Consider the following 18,924-nt stretch of genomic DNA (forward strand, 5'->3'; position numbering starts at 1 on the left):
TGTATCAATATTCACTTAAATTTCTTTCAAATAAATCATTTATTTATTATGATTATTTGATTTATTAAAGGAAAAATTTTTTCCTCTAATATTAGCTCTTACACATGGCAATGCCTTTAATTCCCCTTTTAATTCTGAAATAACAAATTAAAAAAATGTACAGGGAGGTCCTGTGTATTCTCCACCTATCCTCCCACCAGGGTAACATCTTGCATAACTAGAATACAGGACCAAAACCAGGAAACTGACGCTGAGACAATCCACAGAGCTTATTCAGATCTTATTAGTTTTACAAGCATGTGTATGTGTATCTGTCTGCCTGTCTGTGCAATTTTATCACCTGTGTAGTTTCATGTGATCACCACCACAGTCAAACCTCAGAACTGTTCCATCCTCAAAAACCTCCCTTGTGCTACCCAGTTATAGCCACACCCAACCTCCACACACACACCCATCCCTAAACCCTGGCAATCACTAAGCCATTTTCTATCTATAAATTTGTTGTTTCAAGAATGTTATATAAATGGAATGACACAATATATAACCTTTTGAGATTGACTCTTTTCACTCAGCATAACTCCCTTGAGATTCATCCAAGTTATGTGTATCAAGAGTTCATTCCTTTTTGATGAATAATATCCCATGGTAGGAATGTACAAGTTTGTTTATAAGCAATTTTAAATTTTCTAAAAAATACTTTTTTCCTAACAAAATCTTACATGAAAACCAAATACCTAAATAAAAGTGAAGCTGCTTGCCTGAAGCAGAGTTGGGAACAAATGGAGCTAGGTCTTCTTGGCCTCCCCCATCTGCCCAAGGTACCATTATTTAAACCAGTAAAGCCTATAATACAGACAGAAAGGAGAATGCATGGGAATGAACCCAATAAAATTTTTGTACTTGTTCATAACAGTGCAAGCAGCAGTAAACGCCAGGCTGCTTTAAGGGACTCTACAGGAGTATATCCACTATCATCTTAACTTTAACCCTATCCAATGAATGGAGGAAGGGAGATTGGCTATTTCTACAATCAGAGAAGGTATCCACTGAAAACTACTTAATGAATTTTAAAGATGAAGAGACTATCAGTTAGCTATTGCCAATGATACTACATAAGAAACCACCCCAAAACTCAAAGGCTTAACAACTAATCATTTATTCTTACACTCGGGGTTGTTTAGAGTGACACTGCTTCAAATGTTCCATTCTGAGCCCAGATGAGGCAGTGACTATTCAGGACATTTCTTCTCGTGGTGAAGGCAGAAAGACAGGAACACAAATGCAAATAAGCAAAGGCATTTTAATCTTCTTACCATATCCACTAACACCCCACTGCCAAAGCAAGTCACACAGCCAAATCCAAAGTTAACGGACAAAGAAATATACTCCACCACCATAAGGACTGGGGCAATATAAGGCTATTGATTACTTACAGAGGAATTAAGAATTGTGACCAACAATTCAATCTACCACACTCAGATGATTTGCTATCTCCCAAAATATATTTCCTCCATTTGAATGTGCCTTTGCTTAAGTCCCTAACAAAAATGAAAATACTCTCAGGAGTAACACTTTACTCCATAACTATTTATTCTATTCCTTACTATGAATATCAAACCATTTCCTATGAAAAGAAGAAAACGCAAACATGACTAGGGAAGGCAGAGTAAGGGACTGGGGGAACAACCCCAAACAAACTTTCTGCAAATTACAAATTTACCTAGGATCAGAGCCTATCTATTCTCACAAAATAAAAGGCAAAATGCCACAGAAATAGTCACAGATGTAGAAAACAAACTTATGGTTACCAGGAGGGAAGGCTGGGTGTAGGGGGGGGATAAATTGGGAAATTGGGACTGACATATACACACTACTATATATAAAACAGATAACTAATAAGGACCTACTGTATAGCACAGGGAACTCTACTCAATACTCTAATGGTATATATATATATATATATATATATATATATGAAAAGAATCTAAAAAAGAGTGGATATGTGTATATGTATAACTGATTCACTTAGAAACTAACACAGCATTGTAAACCAACTATTCTCCAATAAAAATAAAAAGGAAAAATGCCAAAATGGAACTCTACAATCAGAACACAGATATTTTTAAGATCCTCTCAGAAACACAGAATTCCACATTCCAGACTATTCAGAGTGTCACCAACCCAGTCTCACAACACTCCGTGGAGACTTCTATAGCATTTGTTTATGATGACACTCCAGAACCCAAATGAACACTGATTTATCTCAGCCTCTGTCAAGTAGTCAGCACATCAACATTATTCTGATCCAAATGCATAAACACAGGAAAACTACCAGACATATTTCATACTTCTTGAATACTGCCCAAGAGTTTATCGTTCTGATTACAAGCTACCTTCCCTGCATAGGTCATTTGTACTTCTCTGTCCACATGATCATTTACAAATACCATTTGTGCTATTATATACAATAAAGTACCCTAAAGTAAGAAAACTATTTACTGTGTGTTACATTGAACAGTTGGTGTTAATACTACAACATACGACTTCTGTGGTTAATTAATTATAATTAGCACTACTCACATAAAATTTACCAAGCTTAGAATTAGATGCAGGTTTTGTTTCTATTAAGTAAAATGAAGTCTTGACCAACACGAACAACTCTCCCTACAAATCCCACTTACTGCCTCTCTAACGCCAGTAAGATCTGCTTGATTTCTTATTTCATGCCAGACTCGTAAGGAATTATTTAAAACAAAACCATACCCATTTTTCAAAATATTGACTTCAGTCAAATCATACTACTACCTATATATTTGAGGACTTATGCATTATATTTGTGTTGCCTTAAGGAAATGCAGTCTAGTTAGAGAGAAATACACATAAAAATAGTAATGATAACTCAGGAGGCATATAAAAACTAACCAAGTAGAACAGACAGTAATGCTACAGAAGTTCAGCAAACAGATCACTGTGGACTGGGCCTCACCTACTTAAGCAGAAAATATTAAGTGAAAAGAGAAACATGTCAATATCAAGAATAGTAAAACTGTAAAAGAGACACTCCTAAAAATTCTACCCCATGGAAAGCATCTTTCTGGAAAGGATTTTTGTAATGTGTCCTGAGATTCATACATGCTCTTTGACGGTAATTTCACTCCTAAGAAAATAATGAGCAAAATGGACAGATTTTTATAAGAAAAGGGAAAAAATGAAAAACACCTGGCAATGACCAACTTTAGAAATTGGATAATTAAATGCTGGCACATCAGTCTACCAATTGTCTAATGCCACAACAACGCTATGAGGTGAACACAAACCTTCAGGGGCATATAAGTTTACTACTCACGTGTCGGGTTAGTCAGGGGTCAGCTCAGCAGTTCTGCTGATCTTAGCTGGGCTTGCTCAATGTCTGAGGGTTGGCTGGCTTCATACAGGGCAATGGGGCAACTTGGTCTGTGCCACCTGTATCTCTTCCTCCAACACTCAACTAGGCATGTTTTCACAGTTAAGACAGAGGTGCAAGTCCTCCTGAGCCTTACACTCAGAACTTCCACCTCATTCTAATCACCAAAACCCAGAGAAGAGTATAAGGGCACTACAAAGTTACATCTGGGGTCAACAAACAATAGGCTACAGGCAAAATGTGACCTACTAATTTTTTTTTTTTTTTTTTTTTTTTTTTTGCAGTACGCAGGCCTCACTGTTGTGGCCTCTCTCGTTGCGGAGCACAGGCTCCGGACGCGCAGGCTCAGCGGCCATGGCTCACGGGCCCAGCCGCTCCGCGGCATGTGGGATCTTCCCGGACCGGGGCATGAACCGGTGTCCCGAACCCGTGTCCCGAACCCGTGTCCCCTGCATCGGCAGGCGGACTCTCAACCACTGTGCCACCAGGGAAGCCCCTGCCTTTTTTTTAAATAAAGTTTTATTAGAATATAGACACTTCCTTTCATTTACATATTTTCTATGGATCTTTCAGGCTACAACAGCAGAATAGTTGTGACAGAGACCATATAACCTGAAAATCCTTAAATGTTTATTATTTAGTCTTATTGTAAAATTACAGTAAAGGGAATGGACAGAGTGAAGAGTAAAGAATTGGGGCTATTTCTGCAATCTACCAGTGGAATATTGTTTTATTATTAAATACCTTTTAAAAAATTTAACGGTTTAGAGAAGATTTATAAAATAATGTTAAAGAGAAAAGAAGGTACAAAAATAAACAGGCAGTATGATCTCACCTCTACATAATCATATAAGTAAATTACATATATTATATATAAATAATTCATATACATATATTATTTTCATATATATTTTTAAAGGCAAGCCACAAATAAAGAATATATTTTCAAAACAGGTATCTGATAAAGGACCTGTATCCAAAATACACAAAGAACTCTTAAAACTCAATAAGGATATAATTAACACTGCTGTATGTTATATATGAAAGTTGTTAAGAGTAAATCCTAAGAGTTCTCATCACAAGGAAAAATATTTTTTTTCTATTTCTTTAATTCTGTATCTCTATGAGATCATCGGTGTTCAATAAACTTATTGTGATAATCATTTCATGATGTATATCATTATGTTGTATACCTTAAATATATATGGTGCTGCATGTCAATTATATCTCAGTAAAACTGAAAGAAAAAAACTCAATTTAAAAATGGGCCACCAGGGCTTCCCTGGTGGCACAGTGGTTAAGAATCTGCCTGCCAATGCAGGGGACACGGGTTCGAGCCCTGGTCCAGGAAGATCCCACATGCCGTGGAGTAACACCCCGAGCGCCACAACTACTGAAGCCCGCGCACCTAGAGCCCAAGCTCCACAACAAGAGAAGCCACCGCAATGAGAAGCCCGCGCACCGCAACGAAGAGTAGCCCCCACTCCCCGCAACTAGAGAAAGCCGCGGACAGCAACAAAGACCCAATGCAGCCAAAAATAATTAATTTAAAAATGATAATAAAAAAAAATAAAAATGGGCTGCCAAAGACAAATATCATATGATATCCTTTATATGTAGAATCCAAAACAAAAATGATACAAGTGAACTTATATACAAAACAGAAATAGACCCACAGACATAGAAAACAAACATGGTTACCAAAGGGAAAGGGGAGGGCATAAAATAGGAGTTTGTTATTAACATATACACACACTACTATACATAAAATAGATAACCAACAAGGATCTACTGTATAGCACAGGGAACTATACTCAGTATTTTGTAATAACCTATAAGGGAAAAGAATCTGAAAAACATAGGTATATGTGTATGTGTAACTGAATCACTTTGCTGTACACCTGAAACTAACACAACATTGTAAATCAACTATACTTCAATTTAAAAAAAAGGCCAAAGATCTGAACAGGGCTTCTCTGGTGGCGCAGTGGTTGAGAGTCCACCTGCCGATGCAGGGGACACGGGTTCGTGCCCCGGTCCGGGAAGACCCCACATGCTGCGGAGCAGCTGGGCCAGTGAGCCATGGCTGCTGAACCTGCGCGTCCGAAGCCTGTGCTCCGCAACGGGAGAGGCCACAACAGTGAGAGGCCCGCGTACCGCAAAAAAAAAAAAAAAAGATCTGAACAGACACCTCATTATAGAACATATACAGATGGCAATTAAGTATATGAAAAGATGCTAATCATCCTTTGTCAACAGGGATTACAAATTACAACAATGAAATACCACTATGCACCTATTAGAATAGCTAAAATCAAAAAAGCTAACAATACCAAATGCTGGCAAGGATGCAAAGCAACAGGAACTCTTACACATTGCTGGTGGGAATGTAGAATGGCACAGCCACTTTGGAAGACAGTTTGATAGTCTCTTCCAAAGCTAAACATAGTGTTACCATAAAAGCCATCAATATGTCCCTAGGTATTCAACAAATTGATGTGAAAACCTTTATCAACACAAAAACCTGCATATGAAAGTTTATAACAGATTTATTCATCATCACCAAAAGCTTGAAATAACCAAGATATGTTTTGACACGTGAACGAATAAACAAAGTATGGTATACCTATACCATGGAATAGTACTCAACAATAAAAATAAATGCACTAACAAGCCACAAAAGATAGAATAACATTAAAGGCATATTGCTAAGTGAAAGAAGGCAGTATGAAAGGTTACATATCATATAATATGTATATATGATATGTATATCACATGTATGACACTCGAAAAGACTAAACTATAGAGATAGTAAAATGATTAGTGGTTGCCAAGGGTATGGGGTTCATGATGAATAGGTGAAGTACAGGGGACTTTTAGGACAGTAAAACTATTCTGTATGATACTGTAATGGTGAATACAAGACATGATGCATTTGTCAAAACCCATGTAACTTTATAGCACAAAATGAACCTTAACCTAATCCATTCAAATTTTAAAAAATCATTTAGGAGGTTAGGGGATTAAATGCAGACTGTGACAAGAGATTCTAACTGTATTACAAATATATAAAAACAACCTCACTGAAGGAGGTGGGGCGGGTTTATTTAGGTCACTAAATAACTCTGGAAATGACTGCAGTCTGTAAGACTAAAGGCAAAAGGAACTGCACATAAGCACTTACTGTAATAAATAATGTTGTAATGGGCAGAGGTTAACAATTCTGATACAGCTATACATGTATACCAGAATTGACTAATTAAGTAAATGAATGGCAGATGACAGGGACCAGGGTTTTTATTTTTTTATTTATTTATTTTACTACTGGAGTGGGAGTTTACAGATAAACGAGGGAAGTTAGACTGATCCATGACGTAATGAATTAAGAGTTGGAGACAGTATGAACTCATGTTTAGCTTAATGTAGCTAGAGATGGTTACATATAGAAATACTTATAAATATATGTAAATACACAGGTTAGTATAAAAGCATTTTTTTCAGCCTGTCAGCTAAGAGGGCCTAAAAGAAATGACACACAGGAGCAACAAGCATTCCTTGTGCCTAGACATTGGTTTCTAAAACCATTCTCCAATAAATGGAAGCAGAATTTCTTGGCAAAATGGCTGATTCTAAGGTAGTAAATATACAAAATGACTCTGTAGTGCCATAATTATGATGGCAGAGAATAAGGAAATGCAAAGATGAATGTGAAGGGAGAGGGAGACAAGCGGAGAGGAGGGTGTAGGGAAGAGGGAAGGGTAAGAGAGGAGAGGGAAGGAGGAGGAGGAAGAAGAGGCAGAGGAGGAAAAGAAAAAAGAAAATCTACATACACAAGCCCAGTAGGGTTATGTCAAAGGAGCACAGCAGCCAACCAAATAGCTCCAAATGACCAAATCTAGAACAAGTCAAAGAGCAAAGTAAAATAGTATTAGCTAATAACCCAAAATATAAAATAAGTACTCATGAGTCCATGTTGCTTTAAATAAATGATTGAACAAACTAGTACAGTTGTCCCTCAGAGTCTGCAGGGGGTTAGTTCCAGGACCCTCCATAAGTACCAAAATCTGAGGATGCTCAAGCCCCTTATGTAAAAGGGCACAGTATTTGCATATTGGACACACCCCGCTATATACTTCAAATCATCTCTAGATTATTTAAAATACCTAATATAATATAAATGCTATGTAAATAGTTGCAAATACAATGTAAATAGTTGCTGGCATTTGGCAAGTTCAAGTTTTGCTTTTTTTGGAACTTACTGGAACTTTTGTCCCAAATACTTCTTTTAAATTGAAGTATAGTTGATTTACAATGTTAATTTCTATTGTACAGCAACTGATTCAATTATACACGTATATACACTCTTTTTTTCCCCAAATATTTTTAATCTGAGGTTGGTTAAATCAGTGGATGCAGAACCCAAAGACATGGAGGGATGACTGCAAATGGGAAAAAAGAGACACATCTCCCATATAGAGGAATTCAAAATAATTTATGTAGATATCCCACCCTCAAGAAAAAGCAGCATGACTCACTACTTCGTAGGTGTGGAGTGTGCATAGTGACTTCCTTCCAAAGTGTACATTATGCAAAGGGGAAAAATAAGAGTAACTCTACAGTGGAGAAACCTGACAAACACTATCTCAGTCAGGTGACCATGACCAACATCAACAGTGATAAATCATGCTAACAGTATATACCCTTGATATAATGTCATGGAAATAGCACTTTGAATGTGGTCTTCCTCCCAATAACCCATTATCCCATTCTTATCATGAGAAAAACATCAGACAAACCTCAATAGTGGGGCATCCTACAAAATCTGTGCCCAGTACTCCTCAAAACTGTTAAGTTCATCAAAAAAAAGAAATTCAGAGAAATTGCCCCTGCCAAGAGGAGCCTAAGGAAACAGGACAACCAAATGTAACATGGTATCCTGGATAGGATTTCAGAAAAGAACAAGTACATTACATAAGAACTAAGGAAATCAAATCAACTATGGACTTAGCTAATAACAATATATCAATATTGGTTTATTAAGCATAACAAAGTATATAAAATGTTAAAATGTAAAATGTTAAAAACAGGAGAAGCTGCGTTTGATATACTCAGTACTATCTTCTCACTTTTTCTGAAGATCTGAAACTATTAAAGTCTATTAAAAAAGAAAAAACAGCCAAGTGTTAAATGATAGATCTCTCTCTACTGGAAATATGGGCAATTTATGATTTGTCTTTATAGTTCTCTGTGCCATACACATTTTCTAGAATAAGCTCTATGTTGCTCTAAAACATGTAAGCATACAATATTTGTTTGTTCAACTTAAATACTAAACACTAGAACTGTGATTATAAATTTTAAAAGCAGATACTATTTATTGAATAATTACAACTTGTTGCATACTGATTGTGCTAAGAATTTTTTTTTTTTTTTTTTTTGCAGGACGCGGGCCTCTCACTGTTGTGGCCTCTCCCACTGCGGAGCACAGGCTCCAGACGCACAGGCTCAGCGGCCATGGCTAACGGGCCCAGCCACTCCACGGCATGTGGGATCTTCCCGGACCGGGGCACGAACCCGTGTCCCCTGCATTGCCAGGCGGACTCCCAACCACTGTGCCACCAGGGAAGCCCTGCTAAGAATTTTATCAATACTCTGTGAACACTACTATTCCGTTTTAAAAGAACACCACTGTGCCTTTTTAAAAGATAAGGAACTAGAGGTTCAGAAATTTTAGGCCACAGAGCTAACAGATGGCAGATAAGCTGACTTCAAACATGCTTTTATTTTTAGATAATATAGCTTCCCTAGAATTACTCGTTCACTAGTGCCATATATTATCTTAAAGTACTTCACAACAACACTATGAAGTCAGTTTTAAATAACCGTATTTATGTGAAACTGTGTTAGAAGAAAAATGTGACAGGCACCATTGCAGTGCCAACTCTACCAAAGACAAAACAAAACCTCCATCAGATAAAACAATGGGTTTAGGTCCTGATAAACCCATCATAAATTGAAAATATCATTAAGTTGAAAATGCATTTAAATACACCTAACCTATCAAACATCACAGATTAGCCTAGCCTACCTTAATGTTCATAATACTTAATTAGCCTACAGTGGACAAAATCATCTAACACAAAGCCTATTTTATAATAAAGTGTTGAACATCTCATGTAATTTAATGAACACTGTACTGAAAGTGAAAAACAGAACGGTTATATGTGTACAGAATGACCGTAAGTACCTTGACTGTTTACTCCCTCATGGCACTGGGAGCTATGCTCTCTGCCACTGACCAACATCACAAGAGAGTATCGTACTGCATATTCCTAGCCTGGGAAAAGATCAAAATTCAAGGACTGCCCTGGTGGTCCAGTGGTTAAGACCCCGTGTTTCCACTGCAGGAAGCGTCGGTTCAATCCCTGGTCGGGGAACTAAGATCCTGCTTGCCGCGTAGCGTGGCCAAAGGAGGAAAAAAAGAAAAAGGAAAAAAAAGAGAGAGAAAAAAAAAAGATAAAAATTCAAAGTATGGTTTCTATTGAATGCATATCATTTTCACACCATGGTAAAGGTGAAAAATCCTAAGTTGAACTATCGTAAGTCAGTGAGCAACTGTACAAGCAGCACTGCTACAGAAACACAGTGACTGCCAAACCTACTTCTAATAACTTTAAAATATTTAGATCTTGTTTTACCAGGAGGCATCCTCAAGCATGCCTCTTTCCTAGGCAATAAGGTGGTTCTTTCAAAATGTATCAAATCAATTATTCTCCTTACACTACTGTTAAGTCCAAAGAGATATTGAGACTGATTTCTTGCCTTCATCAAGGCTCACCACCCTACTGCTCAAGCTATTTTAACATGTGACAGAATTGATAAACTGAGAATGAATAGCCTATATCTGTGTTTCTTATGATGCTATTTCATGATTCCTTAATTCACAGGCTGACTCAACTAAGGCTGGCTTATTTTTAAGAAAATTGGTCTATTTTTAGGAAAATTGGTCCCATCATGAAAATAAGCCAAGAGGAGACTGCACACATGTCCTGAACAAGGGAAATCCAAAACCTACTCAAAGAGTTACATTATCAGCATCCATGAATAAACTCAAATATATGGAGAAGAACCTGGCAAAAGGACACAGGAGCCACACTGATGGGGCACCCACTAGCCAATTCTGGGATAATGTGAGCAACAAAAGAAAAGATTAACGAAAAGAAAACAATCTGATTTTTAAAAGTAGGCAAAGGTTCTGAACGGCCATTTTACCAGTGAAGACACACGGATAACAAATAAGCATATGAAAAGATGCTCAACATGATAAGCCATTAGGGAAATGTAAATTAAAACCACAAAGCACACAACCAACCCCCTATTAGGATGGTTTTAAAAAAATGACAACATCAAGTGGTGGTGAGGATGCACAGTTACTGAGATGCTGATACACTTCTGGTGGGAAAGCAAAAAGGCCCGAACCACTTGGAAAACAGTTAAATATACAAATACTATAAGGATCCAACAATCGCATCCCTAGTTATTTATCCGAATAAAATGAAACCTGTATACAAATATTCAAAGCAGCTTTACTCCTAATCATCAAAACCTGGAAATTCAAATGTGCCTCACCAGAGGAATGAATAAAATGTGGTACATCCATACAATGCAATATTATTCAAAATAAAAAGTAACAAACTCTTGATATATACCACACCTTAGATGAATCTCAAGTGTACCACGCTAAGTGAAAAAAACCACACTCAAATGGTCACATACTGTATGACTGCATTTACATATTTTGGAAAAAGCAAACCATAAGGTTAGAAAACAGATTGGAAGTTGGCAGGAGTTAAGGATGGGTGAAGGGTTTGAAAACAAAGGGAATTTAGGGGGACTGGGGAGGATGATAGAATTTTTTTGTATTTTAATTGTAGTGGCGATTACATGAATATACACATGTTAAAATTCAAAGAACTGTAAATCAAAGCATAAGCTTCACCATCTATAAGTTTATGAATTTAAAAAGAAAAATCAAGTTAAAATAACAATTGCAAAGGATTAAATCCTTTAATCTCTTCAAACAGAAAACCAACTAATATAACCCAAAAACATTTGGTAACATCTGGACTAATCGACAGCATACGTCTCCTGATGCAATGCATTGAGAATTTAGCATTACGTCTGGGGAAGTCCTGCTAAAAGGGCTTAACATAAATTTAATCAAGAGGAAAGTCAGACAAGCCTAAGCTGAGGTCACTCTATAAAACAACTGGTTTGGACTCTTCAAAAATGTCAATTACGGGCTTCCCTGGTGGCGCAGTGGTTGAGAGTTCACCTGCCGATGCAGGGGACAAGGGTTTGTGCCTGGTCCGGGAAGATCCCACATGCCGCGTAGCAGCTGGGCCCGTGAGCCATGGCCGCTGAGCCTGCATGTCCGGAGCCTGTGCTCCGCAGTGGGAGAGGCCACAACAGTGAGAGGCCCGCGTACGGTAAAAAAAGAAAAAAAAAAAAAAGTCAATTACATTAAAAAAAATCAGGAATGGATCCAGATGAAAGAAGTCTAAAGACATAAGAGAACCCAATGCAACATACAATCTTAGATATTTATTTTTTCCATAAAAGACTTTATGGTTGGGATAACTGACAAAATCTCAATGTGGTCCATCAATTGGATAACAGTATTGTGTCAATGTTAATTTTCTGATTTTGATCATTACACTGTGATTATGTAAGAAAATTCCTTGTTTTGGAGGGGAAAAACCAAATATTTAGGGGAGTTACTCTTAAATGGCTCAGGAAAAAAATAATTAAAAAGAGGAAGAAAGAATATAAGGTTATGTTCACGTTTGGCAAATCCGAGTGAAGGGTATCAAGGAATTCTCCGTACTATTTTGCAACTTTTGTCTGAAATTATGTCAAAATTTAAAATAAATTACTTTTTAAAGTAAACGTCGTCCTCTGGGCTAAAAATAACAGATCAAGTTATCTAAAGGATGGGAATCGGACTTCTCTGGTGGCATCCAGAGAAGAATCCACCTGCCAGGTTTGATCTCTGGTCCGGGAAGATCCCACATGTTGCGGAGCAGCTAAGCCCGTGCGCCACAACTACTGAGCCTGAGCTCTAGAGCCCGGAAGCCACAATTACTGAGCCCGTGCATATAGAGCCCGTGCTCCACAACAAAAGAAGCCATCGCAATGAGAAGCCCACGCACCGCAACGAAGAGCAGCCCCACTCGCCGCCACTAGAGAAAGCCCACGTGCAGCAATGAACCCAACGCAGCCAAAAATAAGGATGGGACTCAACATGAACACATTTACTAAAATTTTAAGAGTCATGGGAAAGCTGGTACTCAGAAGTGATCAGAGAAGTGTGCTCTAGCACAAAGTCTGCAATTCTGGGTTCCACTGCGGCAAGGAATTAGCTTGATGCTGTTAAACATCTAACCACACAAGCAACTCTCTCCCCTCAACTGTTTCCTTGCTCATCAAGTGCCCCTTGCCAATAAAACAGCAGCTTCAAATGCAGATTTGGCCACAAAAAAATAATCAATCATACTGACTTAGAATATTTATAAATTGGGTTATAAATCAGGTTCCTGTTATTCTGATTAATACCAGCATCCTCAAGTTGTATCAACTCTGGGACATAAGCCTGGAAATTATCCTCTAAAATGGTAGATTTATCAAGGCTATATAACTGTGTGCACTCTTGGCTAACAGCTTTTCTTTTAGCTATACTCCCTCATCTTGTCACAGCCTTCTTTCAACCAACAGATTTCATTACTCATAAAGACACAACATGAAAACAAGAAAGACTAAATAAGGTTAGTGAGAAATTACATTTTTCAGTGGGAAAGTCATATGACAATACTTAAATAACATTAATTCTACTTCAGAAACCTGCATGAAATTTAAATATGACACCCACATAATCACTTCAAGGACACAAAAAAGGGAGAGAACGTTTTTATTTTCATGCTTTTTAAAGTCTTGACATAGAAGAGGTAAACACAGACCACAGGTAAAAACTTTAAATATGCAGACAGAAGCCACTTTAGAAGCACAGGCCTTTATTCAAAACTTCAGAATTAGGGAGTCTGATCTTAAAAAAAGGAAAATGTGCCATTCAGCACTTACTCAATTTCCTTATATAGTGGTATGTATAGAATTTATGAATTAGCGCTTAGTAAGTCTGATCTTGCTTATAGAAATAGGATCTTAATACTTCATTTTCAGAACACTTTAAAACCCAAGCCAATGTTTATCCTTCGAGGATGTGGAAGGCATTCCTCATTCAAATCTGATTCGTGGTTTTATAAAGCATGAAGATCATTTTCATTACTTCATCAACTATATGCTGGATTCTAATATTCTTTTTGATAGTGATGTGTTCAGTGATAGAAACTTATAAAAAAAGAATTCCTTCTCAATTTGTAAACCAAAATTTTAAAAGTAAAATCCCTGAAGTGATAGGAAGACATTTTTATGACATAAGTAGCTACTTCACTAAGCTGCTGGCACAAGCCAAAACAACAAAGGTACAAATTGTTATTTAACCTTTAAATACTGTTTGCTACAAATCTACAAATATTTTAAATATACTTTCTTCTTCAATGAAAATTAAGATAATCTCCAGCTTAACAGCTTTTGAAGATGTAAATATTACAAATAAAAAAGAAAACTTTCCTACTGAATGTCCAATGATAAACTGAACCCCAAGTTTTCTATCCCAAAGACATAAAAATGATCTAAAGTGGACTAAGTGCATGGCAAGTTCTTATTAAAAATGATTCTTCATATGCTCTTCTACTAAAGCAATCAATATAAAAAGAATATGAAAGCTTGTTTTCTGCTTGAAGATTTAGGTAACCTCCAAGGAATCAGAACTTGTGAGCTTTTAAACCCAGAGCTATAGTGTGTGAAAATACTAGTGTCTGATAAAAAAGCAAACCAATAAAATCCCATATGTAAAATGGCCTAAATATCAGTAATAATTACATTCTGCATTTTTTAATCTAAAACTTCAAAGCCATCAACCTTTATCAGTGCTTCAAGTGAACAATCAAAATAGTCATATTCAGGTTTAAAACTAAATTTCTCTTCTCTCAATATGAAGGCATAGACAGAATAGACAGTAAAAATTATTTTTTCCAACATCCTGAGCCTACGGATGCCTACCATCTACAACATGATCTCATTATGTCATCATCGATTCACCTTCTTCACCAGTAGCATCTTGGGAAATGTGAAGGTCTTCAAGCATCTCAGCCAGACTAATTCGAGGTGCTCCTTCATCATCTGTGTCACCTTCCACAGGAATAGTTGAATCTAAGAAAGAATACAAAGAGGATTTCAAATACAACTACGGAAATATACAAATATATTTGTATAGGGGTCAGCAAATTAAGGAAGGGATCATGCTAGGATGCAAATGATATCAAATGTGGTATAGTAAACAACATTTTAATAAGTTTTACTGTTGTGCAAGTTTGGGATTTTTTGGGGGGGGGTAAATGTTTACAGTAGTTTTAAAGACACATGACAAAAGTCATTTATGGAATCAGAGTTTAGGATACCAAAATACTCATACTGGGTTAATATATTTATTTACAGAAGCTATAACTTAAATCAAATACTCCTAATTCACCAACCTCTATAAATGTTCACATTTTTTCTAATTGCCTCATCTTCTTCAAGATCTTCAAGGAAATCTTGGTATTGCCTATAGAAGGGTAAAGAAACATTTAAGTATTTCACCTTTACCAAGAAAGTATGAAGTTAATGTTTTCTTCATTTTCAGCATTATAAGTGTGTTCCAAGTATTAAAATCTTTAAAAATAGTAACTGAAGGTAAAGTATGAATGTTAATTAAATACTAACAGGTTTTTAAAAATTCTTTTCTTTCAAAATTACATGATTAAAAAAACACACACCTAAATATAGGTGACATTAAATATAAGACAATAACAAGACCCCTTCATACTTTACCCTCCCCCCAAAAAAATGTATGGTCAAGTTGAAATACACACACTTTAAGACTATAGATGAAATAGTCAAATATGTACTTACAATATCTACTTAACATTATATACTTATATATACGTATTTTAAATTATACTATGAGACTATATTTTAGAAATATTGCTGTTTCCCACTCACATTTCATGACACAACTTTATTTAAACTTTTCGGTTTTTTATACATCAGTGTCATTAATGTCATCATTAAGGCCACTTTTCCAATCATCCAATAAACTTTTCTAGAACACAGTATCTTCATTTCTCCTTAAGTTGTATGAAAAATAGCATATTTGATATCAATGTGGTATTTTCTTTTTATACTAAATCATAAGTAATACTTTGCTATTTGTGATATCCACAAGGTAATTGCTCATTATATTTTCAAATGAATCATCAATAATAACACTGCAATTGTCAGGTCATAACCCAGGAAATAATAACTAAATCTGTGTTAAATGTCATTACATCTGTTCATACTGATCCAAACAACATATTGATAAGAACAGAAAATTAATATTGAGTGCAAGGAGCAAGTGTGTGGTGACTATTTCTTTATGATAAAAAAAAACCCATAAAGATTTATCATAAGAATTTCCTTCGAGACAACATATAAAATATAAAGAAAGTGGGACCTTTCATCATCTGTATCCATGTTTTCTCTATCTCTTGCAAGCTCTTTCAGTTTCCAGTTTCTACGACGCTGACGTTTGGTACGGTCATAGCTCTTCTTGATTAACACCTAAAAGTAAGAGAAATATTTGCAAAGTTACAAAAAATGGGAACTAGGTAACAGGACCTCAAAATCCAACAAAATTTTTAAAATGAAAGCTTATGGGAATGCCAGGAAGACACTAAACTAATGACAGTGGTTATACCTTAAGGGAAAGGAGTAGGGATCAAGAAGTGGTGTCAAGAGAACTTTTAACATTTTTATTAATGTACTTAATATTTTATGAGAATTCATTTAGCCATTATTTGTATAACTGTTAAAATTTACTAACTGAAATTTTCCAGTGACTGAAAATTAAAATTTTTTATACCAAAAATTTCGCTTCTGGTGGTTTTTTTTCTTCCTTTATACCAAAGTTCCATTTTCAGCTACCATTCACATAAATCACTCTGAAACATTATTACAGGCAGACATTTTTCTCCCTTTCATTCTTACTAATAAGCACTTATAGAATTATATATATATTTTTTCACAACTGTATATCCTAGAACAATTTAATAAAGTGTGGAATAAATGAAAATAACTTTATAATACAAAATCTATGTAAGACCATTTGATCTTCTCTTACGACCTTTTTGAAAAATACCTATTTAGAATTACACCGAAACCATGCTCCTATTTCCTAATTTATTAATTAATAAAAGCACAACTGGGTGGTGGGGAGGGGAGCCTTTCTTATACCATGACTTTATTTTTGCTCACAGCTAAAGAGATCAATGTTTATTTTAAAAGATTAAGTAAAGCAAACAGGAGATAGAGTCTTTCACATTTCATATTCACTGTTACTCAGGATTCTGATAAACTCATGTTGGAATTTAACAGATTTTTTTCAGAAGTAACATTCTTTCTCTAAGACCTAACACTGTGAAGATTATTTTCAACTACAATTATATTCAAACCTGAATGATGGTTTTAACTCTAAATGCCTTCTTAACAATACATGGAATAAGCTGAGCCTAAAAGAATGAACAGGGATAAATTCTAAAGGTCATCATTTTTAGCTGCAAATTTATTTTCACTCTAAAGATATTATCAAGTATTTTGACAGACTGAAAATTTGATTATAAGAGCAACCAAAAAACTCAATAAATCTTGGATTTTATCCACTAAGAATAATTATCTTAAATGAAGGTTTTGCTATTATACCTTAACTGCAATTTCAAAAGAAACCTCTAAATTGATTACTTTCAAAAATGTGAACTCATGCATCTTACTCATAAGAGTTACATCAATCGTCTTCAACACATGAAAAAGAGGAAAATCTGAAGCCTTACCACATCTGGGACTCTATCTGATTTCATTTTGTTGACATGCTCATCATTTAAGTTACAGTTGGCCAAATCAAACCTGAAATGAAAACAATGAAACACTTAATGACAAAAACCCTTACTCTTTCCATGTAACTTTTTATTTTATAGATGATCACCTAACAGTTCCTCCTAAGATCAAACATTTAATACGCTTTCCCACTTTAGAAGTTTTGCAGTGTACTATACAGTGAACAGGCTTCTACAGACCTGGTAAAGATAATAATGCACTCTATCTCTCAGTTTCACATGTCATCCATTATTGTCCACCTTACTATACTCTTGTAAAAGAAGCAAAACAGACTTATATATCAGTCTAACATTAGGATTCAGTTACATGGTTCCATTCAGTTTATACACAACAAAAACAAAACACCCCTCATTCTCTAGTAAAAGGAACTGAAACCCTAAGAGCAAAAATAACGTTTAAGGCATGCTTATGAGCTCTGCATCAGAATGGACTATCCTATGCCTATAAAGACCCTTTACATATATAGCTGCCATATTTTAAAAGTGAAATATTTTAACAACAGCATATGCATAATAAAAAACTACCTGCTCCCCCCAAAAACTACAAACATAATCTAATCATACTACTTCAGGGTTCAATTACTCAAAATCTTGTAATAAATGACTCTTTAAGATGACGGCCAAAATGGAATAACTATGGGTTTCTGTCCAATCAATAATTTCATTTAGTTATCAATAATAAAGTGAGCTATATGGCTCCTAAGAACTCTTAAATTCTTTTTAAGATAAACAACTTTATTTTAGATAGCTTTGCTGGCTCCCAGAGAAAATCTGCAATGCTAGTCGGCAGTTTAAAATAATATAAAATAATACAAACCCCAACACCAGGTCTCCAGGATTTAGAAGATGTCCCAAATGAGTGCGACAAAAATACTGTTTATCTGTATTCATTTCAGATGTTTTCTGTACCCAGACTTCCCCGAGAGTATGCTTAACAGGAAAGAAAATGAACTCTTCAATAATCTAGGCGTAACTTAAAAAGCATCTCATAGAATAGTTAAATACAATGTTGATTTTGGTTTTCTGATTTTCGTTTTAAAGACAGAAATTGTTTTATTTTCCAGATCTCTGAAACACTGTCAAAATTAACAGATTACTGAATTATGAGTACAGAAAAAGACTCATAAGTAATTCATAAAATAAATATTTTTGTTAAGATTTTATTCAAGGCTTTTATAAAACATTAACATTGTCACCTAAAAACAGACACATATGTAGAATTTTCAAAAGAAATGTTCTCACAGGGAGATGGGCCAACACAGACTGAGCAAAAAGAATAACTAAAAAAGTAGGGGAATCTTAAATCCAGAAAATAACTTAAGCAACCCCTTGTTTTACACATAAGGTTAAAAAAAACAGCCTTCAGAGAAAATAATCTAGCAATCCCAGCAGCACCACTACCACCACAACAGAACCCAAATCTTCATCAGTTTT

General features: G+C 35.6%; 1 protein-coding gene across 2 annotated transcripts in view; it reads right to left on the minus strand.

Annotated features, from left to right (window-relative positions):
• Positions 1 to 5,898: 5,898 nt before the first annotated feature.
• The window catches only part of NMD3 (NMD3 ribosome export adaptor), a 48,324-nt gene continuing 35,298 nt past the window's right edge, over positions 5,899 to 18,924 (minus strand). Inside the window, exons 12-17 of one of the 2 annotated variants that reach the window (XM_027112607.1) lie at positions 18,308 to 18,420; positions 17,428 to 17,500; positions 16,056 to 16,162; positions 15,055 to 15,125; positions 14,582 to 14,731; positions 5,899 to 5,909 (exon numbers count right to left, since the gene is read on the minus strand). In XM_027112607.1, the coding sequence (XP_026968408.1) occupies positions 14,601 to 14,731; positions 15,055 to 15,125; positions 16,056 to 16,162; positions 17,428 to 17,500; positions 18,308 to 18,420 (495 nt within the window). In that variant the 3' untranslated portion in view covers positions 5,899 to 5,909; positions 14,582 to 14,600. Of the gene's footprint in view, positions 5,910 to 13,353; positions 14,732 to 15,054; positions 15,126 to 16,055; positions 16,163 to 17,427; positions 17,501 to 18,307; positions 18,421 to 18,924 lie in introns of those variants that run through there. The other variant, XM_027112598.1, reaches the window with a different exon arrangement.

This window comes from Aethalodelphis obliquidens, unplaced genomic scaffold (genome assembly GCF_003676395.1).
Source record: "Aethalodelphis obliquidens isolate GAN/ISIS:26980383/991018 unplaced genomic scaffold, ASM367639v1 scaffold1, whole genome shotgun sequence".
In the NCBI taxonomy this organism is placed as follows: Eukaryota; Metazoa; Chordata; class Mammalia; order Artiodactyla; family Delphinidae; genus Aethalodelphis; species Aethalodelphis obliquidens.